Below are 10,085 nucleotides of genomic sequence, written 5' to 3'. Positions count from 1 at the left end.
CAATTTCTCTAGCCACACCAAGGCCTGATTACTACCACACCTGTTTGCAATCAAGAAATCACTTAAATAAGACCTGACTGACAAAGTGAAGTAGACCAAAAGAAAGCTGAGATCCAAAGAAATTCAGGAACAATTAAGAAAGTAAGTAATTGATATCTATCAGTCTGGAAAAGCTTCTAAAGCCATTTCTAAAGCTTTGGGACTCCAGTGAACCACACTGAGAGCCATTATCCACAAATGGCGAAAAGGTGGAACAGTGGTGAACCTTCTCAGGAGTGGCCGGCTGACTGAAATGACTCATCCAAGATGCCACAAAAGACCCCACAACAACATCCAAAGAACTGAAGGACTCACTTGGTCAGTGACACTTGCCTCAGTTAAGGTCAGTGTTCATGACGCCACCATAAGAAAGAGACTGGGCAAAAATAGCCTCCATGGCAGAGTTCTGCTGAGCAAAAAGAACATAAAGGCTCGTCTCAGATTTACCAGAACACATCTTGATGATCCAAGATGTGACAGAGTGAACTGGGACAGCAGCCAACCGGAGCGCTGGATAGTGGCTGGCTTTAAAGCGCCGCACATGCGCAGTAAAACCGGAAGTCGGCGAGTTTATTTTGATGGAACATTTTTGTTTGCGATTACTATTATTATTGTTATTATTATTATTGGTATCGTTCTCATTATTGCTGTTATTATTGTTATTACTATTGTTATTATGTTTATTATTTATATATAATGTTATAACTCCTTTCTATGGCTGGGTAAAGATTCCGACCCCTCTGGGAGAAATGGTTGAGTCCAGGGGGAGGGGTTTACCCTTTAAAAACCAGTCTCCCAGTTCAGTTCGGGGTGGGAGTGGTAGGAGTGTGAAGTGGAGTTTTGGAATTGGAAGCTAGTCAAGTAAATGCACAATTGTAGGTGCTGTATGCTTGTACATAGTTTTCTTTATTTTTCTCAGATTTTCTTTGGTTTTCTTTATTTTTCCACTTTTCTGGGGAGTTGTAAATATTCTGGACTTTGCACTTGAGCACATTGTAAATAAACACCACTTTAACATCACAGCGAGTATTGCCATCATTTGGGTAGAAGGCGAACCCGTAAGGCCGCTCTACCACACAAGACTTTTGGGAAAATATTCTGTGGCCTGATGAGACAAAAGTTTAACTTTTTGGAAGGTGTGTGTCCCATTACACTTGCTTCAGGACCTGGAAGACATGCTATGATAAATGGAACCATGAATTCTGCTGTCTACCAAAAAATCCTGAAGGACAATGTGCGGTCATTTGTTCGTGTCCTCAAGCTGAAGAAAACTTAGGATCTGCAGCAGGACAATGATCCAAAACACACCAGCAAGTCCCCTCTGAATCGCTGAAGAAAAGCAAAATGAAGACTTTCCACAAGATGACCACAAGAGGGCGCCAACGATATGTTTTGCAGCAGAGAATTTGATTTCTATCGGATCACAAGTGTTATAGAGTGCTATAGTCCCTATAATAAAAGAAATGTATTCAAAAAATAATTTCTCTAACATTCTTTCAGGTCCTCAACATGACGCCCCTGTTACTGACGGGCGCTTTTTTTTTAATACTTCATACAAACCATACACGTAAAAATCACGACCGTTCATCGGTTTCTGAAAAACTGAAACCAATTTCCTCCAACAATAACCATGTGACAGTTAAAGTCACAGTGATCACAAATTTTCTTCATTCTGAGGTTTAACTTGAACATTAACTGAAACACTTGACCTGTCACCTACAGTAAATAACTGATCAGATATAAATAATCAGGTGTTCCTAATAAAGTGGACGGTGAGTTTGTTTATTTATTACTGACATGCTACACTGAGATGAGTGCATGCTGTGTTAATGGATAATTTAAGTGAGAGTAGATGGTTTGTATCACAAAAGAAAACGTCTAAAAGTGGCCTGTACAAATAATAAGCATTACTAGATAGATTTTAATTAAAAAATATGATGAGTCCTATACAATGATGTTGATTGATATATTAAATGACTAAAATCATGGATCTATCAGATTTAAGAAGGAAATTTGGGGCACTAGTTTATTTTTCTGGTTACCTAGACGATGAATGTTGTTTATATAATATATAATATACCATATATATATATATATATATATATATATATATATATATATATATAATATACATATATATATATATATCTCCAGGGCTCTTAAGTTTTGAAGACAGGCAAGAGTAACAACTTCACACCCCACCCGAACACAACAATAGGCCCACCCTTTTCACAATCTTCTCTGGGCCAGCATCCTGCAACCTAGCCTTTTTAGGGGCTTTCCTCTCATGGCGAATGAGACTCTCATGGCGAATGCTTTGTTGCCTTTTAGTTGACATCTTTGAAAGACAGATGCAATGATTAATGCAACCATGGCCAGGATATCAAATATGACATAATTTTAAAAGTGACCTATAACATTGACGATGCAATACACTTTAATTTATTTAGTGCTAATAAAATGATTAAGCCTATTTGGAGAGATGTTTAATGTGACAACATGTCAGTCATCGTGGGATAGCAATAATATGACTAGGCCTAGACCAGTGGTTCTCAAACGTTTTTGCCGTGTGGCCCCCCTTGTATACAGTGCATCCCTACTTGCCCCCATGGAATTTATGACATAAAACATTCCAAAACTTATTTTGAATTAAACAAAACATATTAAATTATACAATGTAGTGCTGTTGGTTAGTAGCTTTATTTTTCTGAGATTTTACACATAAATTACACAGAATTTATGATAAATTCATTATTTTATAGAATGTCATAAATCCGGGGCCCCCTGGCACCATCTCAGGGCCCCCCGGTTTGAGAAGCACTGGCCTAGACTACTTATTCTGAGCAGTTGTTGTCAGTGAACAGGCTGTAAAACTGTTGGCTAAGTTACAGACACTCATGAAAAACTGATGCTGATTATCTGGGAAACGTCTCTAACAGCAGTCAAAATGTCATTGTTTGTGTTAAACAAGTTGTGAATTTGTTGTAACATTAAAACAGGAGATCATGACTTACTCTGTGCTCAAATTGATGCTTGCAGCTCCAGTGGTTTTCTCTGTGGTGAACGAGGATGATGATGAACAATTCCAGGATTCAAAAGATCTGCTTTTTTTATTGTTTGTTGCGTTAAATCTTACCCAGATACAATAGTGCTATTTTCTGATTGGCTATTGTGTAGCCTCTTTTTTTTTTTTGATTGGCTGATAAGTGTCAGGCTCGACTAAGAACTCCAGAGGAGACGTGCTTGGTTCCTGCCTGGTTCCATAGAGACAGCGGTGCGGACTGATACATTTTGGACGCATTTTGGGCACTCTGGCATATTAAATGTATGCTTAAATGTATGTATGATAAATAGTCAAAAAGTTTTTCTGCGTGAGAAATACAATGTTTGGCAGGAGAGCGTGACAAAAGACCAAAATGCGTGACTGTCACACTCAATTGGTTCGGTATTATTTGTATAACACTTAACAGGTTTACAGAAAAAAAAATAATAATAAAAATGATAAAGTTTATGACAAAATGAATCTAGGTTTATGTTATGGTAATGGGCAGCCCACTCAGTTCCTAGGAAAAAACGCAGAAGGAAGTGAAGAAGAGGAAATGAAGAAGAAACCTTAAGAGGGTCTAGACTCAAAATAGAGTATAGAGTATGAAATCACTTCCTTAGTTTTATAAATATTAGCTTGGTTGTAATGATGTAGTTAATTTAATTTTTTAGTGCTATAAGAGTGTTAGGAAGCAGCAGCAGGACTAAAGATCCATGTACAATATTATGCTCATTACAGACAAACCTTATGCAGAATATCTGATAAGTTACTTCTCTGAATGACAACATTTACCCCCCTCTCTCTCTCTCTCTCTCTCTCTCTCTCTCTCTCTCTGTCTCTCTTTCTTTCTCTCTATTTGTATGCTCTTGGGTTATAAGTGAACAGACTAAACCTCTGGGGAACTCTTTCGCTTGTTTTTATATTCATTTGTCTTCAAAAGAGAATTTGGGTCAGGTAACTTAAAGGGTTAATAAATAAAAAAACCTTAGCATTCTTGACTAGCTTCAAACTTGACACACTTCTCTGTTTATACACACTCAGTGTTAATCTTCAACTTTCCTTTTTTTATTTAATTTTTTTATTATTTTTTGCAACAAGCTATGTTGTCAATGTACTCATCAGACGAGAAGGAGTAAAGAAAATAAATAAATAAATAAAAAATCTTGAAAGTCAGAACCCTTAACGTCTGATTGACGTTAGCACATAATTTGAAATAATTTTTTGCCGAGTCTGAACCTTGAGCCTGATCATGAAACCCCTTTAGACCTTTGTTTCATTGTAGAAATGAATTGTGTTGTCAGTGTGATAGCAACCACATTGGCTGTGTTTTGAGGACCAGTTATTGATTAATCATTTCAAACCTCTCACATTCGGTAATTTAATACCTAGCTAACACAACATATTTCCTAATGAGAGTGACATTTTGCTTTGCAAATGAAGAAGTGTTTTTATTTTCTCTTTGTTTCCATGTCATACAACTTTGTTTGTAAGCTGAAGCAACCTTAAAGCTTCAACTCACAGTTACTCTTGCAACACATTGACATTTTTATGCCTATTTGACACATAAGGCAGGTTTATTGGAGACATTCTGCTAAGTTCTAAAACTGTGACAAAAACACTCATGCCTGTCTCTGTATTAACACACCCACAGCTTGACAGGAAATAGAAACCGTTTCCACCATTTGTCAGTGAAATATTTTAGAAGAACAATGAATACCAAAGGCAGTGTTATAGTCTTATTTCTCTGTTTCCTGTCTACATTTACCTTAACAGGTAAGTCAAGATTTTCTATTTTAATAATCAATTTAATGTTTTAGTTCATTGCCACACTGATGGTATTTGTGCTCTAATTTAGGACTACAGTATTTTTAGTTTAGCAAATTTGTATTGTGACACTTACTGAATTGTTTTTATCAGTTATTAAGCATTAGTGATGTTTATGTTATGTAATTTCATCACAAACTGTGATTGTGATTCAAATTGTGTGTTTTATTGTTTCCTTTTTAAGGGTTTTTAAGGGTTTTTTAAGGGTTTCTAGTTAATAGAATTTAGCAGAAATAGTTTTGTGTTTGCTTTGTTTCAAATATTAAACAATACTGTATATTGGGTTTGTCAGTTTGAAGTGAATTTTATTATGGCTTTAAAATGTCTATACAATGTTTATCTGCAGATTGCAGCACATGTGAAATTAATAAATTAGAAGGTGAGACCCTCAGCCTTAAACTGACTGACAGTTCACTTAACGATAATGATCGATTCACTATTAAAAAAGGCAATACAGTGTCAGTTCCCAAAAGGAAAAGGAAAGAAGAAGGACCAGGGATCGTGGAAAATAACTTCATAAAGTTACTAAAGCTGAATCTGAGTGATGCTGGATCATACACTGTTGAGGTTTTTGATGGACTAGGCAAGAACTTAAACTCATACACAAAAACCGTCTGTGTTTATGGTAAGATATTTGGAATTAAAAATGCTTTTTTTTTACTCATAACAGACGTTGACATCTTACAACATATCTACATGCAACAGTATTTAATTTGAACACAATTCAATAGTTTCCTATTAAAAATACTTAAATATGATTTCAAATACAGAATACAGCGTCTAATATACTCATGACGCTGTCTGTCCTTATTTACCAGCAAAAGTCCCAAAGCCAAGAGTGAATGTTACATGTCAGGATGGGAAGATTGACATCATATGTGAAGTTGAAGACAGTAAAGATCTATCTTTTACCTGGAAAAAAAAAGGGAAAGATTTGAAGAAAAATGAAAAAGTTTTAACAAATGTTGAGACATCAAAGTATACATGTACTGCCCAGAATCCAGCTGGTAATAATACAAGTGATTCAGTAGAAGCATCATGTAAGTATTTTTCATGAACTTTCATTTTGTAACTTAAATACTTATTCTCCTGATTTGATTCTACTAAACTCAGTGAGTTTGCTATACGATCTTATTGATGGAATATATAATATATATAATCTTATTATATATATATTGCTCAGGTTACCAGAACACACTCTTTGGCTTTGACCTTTGGATTATGGTGAGCATCTTAGCTGGTGGAGGAACTCTCGTCCTGCTATTGATTATTGTGCTGGTGACACTTTCCTGCCGTTCCTGTAAACGCAAAGAGAAACATCAGCGAGGTAAATTCACTCTTAGTTTTTGTGAATTGAGCAGCGATTTTAGTGATCAGTGAACAATTTCCAATTATTCTCTTCAAGTAATCTAAAGCACGCCTTCAAATATTACATTAGATTTCTCTTTAGCTTTTTAGCTGTGTCGAGAATAAACCTCTTATGTGTGTCTCTTCCAAACATCATGTTTTAAAGCTTCATCCATACTTTTTAATATTAGGTCTCTAGCAGTTATGTAGGTGAAATTCAACAACACTCTTTGAACCCGCACACAGTTCTCACCTGTGTACACAAAGCTCCGCCCCCAATGATTATGGTGGCCAGTGGAGTTTAGGTAGAGTTAGCATTAGCAAGGATTGTCAAGATGTCCCTGTCAATCATAATAGGTTTTTTATTTAGTAAAATAATTACTTTTATTTTATTATTTTGTATTATATTTACTGTTTAGTTTAGTAAAAAATACCTATACACCTGCTATTTTGTGTCATTATTAATTATTCCCATATATTATTATGGTAGCTTAGTGGTTAAGGCGTTGGATCACTGACTGATTGATTGGTTGACTGATTGCTTGTTGATTGATTGCTTCATTGTTTGGTTGAGTTCGAATCGCACCAATCTGCCCCTCTTAGGCCCCTGAGCAAGGCCCTTAACCCTCAATCTGTATAAATGAGATAAATGTAAGTCGCTCTGGATAAGGGCGTATGCCATAAAAATGTAAAATTTTATCCAGTCACAAGATAATTTAGCAGCAATGCACTGTGTAAAATTACAAATACAGGGCAAGAACTTTAGTTAATATTCACATCAAACATCTGAATAGGGAAAACCGTCACTTTGACTGTCTGAATGTAGCCTTCTGCCCTTTTAAACCATCCTTCTCAAGCTTTGGTGTGTTTTGTGTGTTTTCCGAGGTGCTTGTACAGAGTGGTCTGCCAATTCTACTCTCATCTCTCTCATCTACATGGCATTAACAACCTCAGACCCGGCTCTTTCAGCTGATAAAAGTCACTATACTGATTAAAAGTTAATATATTCCTTCAATAAATCACGTTGTAGCTACCAGCTTTCAACAGCTATGATGAGAAATGCTATGATGACATTTGAAATCATATATTTTATACATATCCATTTAGAAGCTATTAGAGACTAGTTATAGACACACTAGAAACATAGCGATATATAAATATAGAGATATAGAGATATGAAGATTTTCTGCAGTCAGAGGTAAGAAAACCAAACTAGCATTTAGAAGATAAGCTTTTTATTTCCTCCTGTCACTAACATGTAGCATTAGCGTGTTACATTTACCAATTTAACTATACAATTACAAAAAACAATCACAATCTTATTTAGTATATCTTCCCTTCTGGGTTGCGCCGCTTCTACCATGTTTCTAAATTGTTTTTGGACATGATTAGGCAAACGCAGCACACAGGCATTGATTTTATCTGACATTTCAAAACTGTGAGATGGGAACTCATGCTTCTTGTACACTATGCTACAGATCTGATATTCTAGACTGTGTAAACATACTGAGAAGCATAAACTACAGTCTAGTCTACTCTAGTCCTTTTTTCACAGACTATAGTCTAGTTTTTTCTATAGTCTTTTTTCATAGACCACATGAAATGATTCAGCCGGCTATATTTGCCTCGTGGGCCTTGAAGTATGGACACGTGGAACATAAAATGACTAACAGGAGGACAGGGTTAAGTCAGAACTGTAACACAATTTTTCAAACAGGTTTTCAGCCACATAATTTTACTTTGCATTAAGGCCATGGTGTAAGCTTCTATTACTAATATTATCATTACTATTATAAATTATAATTATTTCAGCACATTTTACAAATGTACCAGGTTCCAACAACAATAACTACTGCACATACAACTTGCATGTTTTGTCAGACAGAATGTTGCTGTCCTACTTTTTACCAAACTCTCTGAACTACTTTTTGGAAGCATTTCCTCTAAAAAAGAAGGTTACTTGTTTTTTCTTTCTTTCTTTCTTTCTTTTTTTTTTTTTAAATATGAATTCAGCAGGTGTTTGAAGAATGTGAGGGTTGCCAAAGCACTGTTTTAAGTGTTGATGTGAAAACTGTGCTAGTTTCCATTTTCATGAAACATGTAAAACATTCAGCTTACTCAAAAAAAAAAAAAAAAAAAAAAAAGAAACAAAAGATTATTGCTTGGAAATTCTTGCACCATGTTCAGCCTAAATTATTATATTCAATATAAAAAAAAATACTGTAATGTCTAAAAGTAATAGACATACTAATTTTAAACATTGACCATGATCTGTTTTAGTAGATAAAGAGGTAACATAAATATCCTGATAATGGTGTTTTCACTGGTGTAGTTCATCTTATACTGTGCATTCAAATCATATTTATAATTTATAGTGTGGATACCATACATGGTAAAGTTCATTAATTATATAGACACATAGTTATTGGATCTAGATTAAATCAGACAGTATGTAGATTTATATGGTATGTGTACTGTAACTTCCATATCTATATTACTGTGACTTTATTAATTCATGAAAGATATATATGTTTTGTAATGATAATAATAAATCCTGTGTTCTTTCCCAGATGAAGAAGAGTTCAGACTGAACTACCTCAATACTATTCAACCTCCTCAAAAAGGAAAGCAAACAGCAAGAGGTCAGCCGGCGCCTCCGGAGCCTGTCAACAACGGTTGTGCAGATGACGAATCTCAAGCCCCGTGTCAGGCTGTACCACGACCCAGGAACCAGCAACGTGCTCGACCTCCACCGCCTCCAATAGATGATGGCGAGGAACCCCCTCCACCATTACCCCAACCTAGGAAAAAGGCACACGTCAAAAAGCAAGCTCCAATGTGATGAAGAAGCGAGTACACCGGTCAGTGAAAAAATCAAATGAAGCTGATATCTGTATGTATGAATATATGAAGGAGAGGACAGTAATAATGCATGTATAAATGATAAACATAACATGTGAGCACTTTTAATTGCTTGTTTGCTTTACATATATTCATACATACATGTATAATTGTATTTTATAGAATATTTGTCATCCCTAGGACATAGGAGAGAATATTGTTAGTGCATTTACATATATAAATATTTAAATTAGAGATCTGTCTATCCAGTACTTTTTAGTGAATAAAAAAACCTTTGTAAAACATAATGAAGAAAAAAAACTCAACAAAAAAAAAAAAAAAAAAGAAAAGAAAAGAAAAGAAATCCATAGTAGTAATAAGAAAGTTTATAGTAAGATAAAGAATTTTCTAGAAGGATTTGGCACTTCTAAATAAAAAATAGTCCTGAGTCTATATTTATGTGTAATTCTTGATTTAACAGGAACATTTTATAAAATAAAGCAAGCAAACGAACAAACTAAAAATGAATTCAAAATCACTTTTTTTTTAATTTAAGAAACCACAAGCCTTTGTGTTGTCCTCACACTGCAGTGCCCAAAGAAACCACCCCATGATGTTGTTTTTTTAACAGCTTGATTATTCGGGTGCTGAAAACCACAGTCCATGAAATGCAACTAGACAAAAATGCTGCAAGAGTTTCAAGAGTGTCAATACAGAGCAACTTTCACCTCACTCTGTCAGACTCAATTATTGGCTATTTCATTTTAGAGCTTATTTGAAGATTTGATTTCGTGTACGGAATGCATGTAAAGCCGTCAGTAGATTTGTACCTCCATACATGGCTAGTTAAGTTTGTTTCAATTTGGTTTAAACTTTTAAGGTCACATGTTTGCTTTGTTGCAACACGCGGGCATTGTTGCTTGCTCAAGTAAAAACCTCCGAAGCAGCTTTCTGTCACTCTGTAACTAATATGTATATAACTTAAATC

At 35.1% G+C, this 10,085-nt stretch overlaps 1 protein-coding gene across 1 annotated transcript in view; it reads left to right on the top strand.

Moving 5' to 3' along the window:
- Window positions 1-8,869: 8,869 nt before the first annotated feature.
- The window catches only part of tekt3 (tektin 3), a 54,540-nt gene continuing 53,324 nt past the window's right edge, over window positions 8,870-10,085 (top strand). Inside the window, exon 1 of the mRNA XM_060894853.1 lies at window positions 8,870-9,117. Within this exon, the coding sequence (XP_060750836.1) occupies window positions 9,022-9,117 (96 nt within the window). The 5' untranslated portion in view covers window positions 8,870-9,021. The remainder of the gene's footprint in view (window positions 9,118-10,085) is intronic.

This window comes from Tachysurus vachellii, chromosome 2 (assembly GCF_030014155.1).
Source record: "Tachysurus vachellii isolate PV-2020 chromosome 2, HZAU_Pvac_v1, whole genome shotgun sequence".
Lineage (NCBI taxonomy): Eukaryota > Metazoa > Chordata > Actinopteri > Siluriformes > Bagridae > Tachysurus > Tachysurus vachellii.
This window is presented reverse-complemented; position numbering and strand designations above follow the sequence as displayed.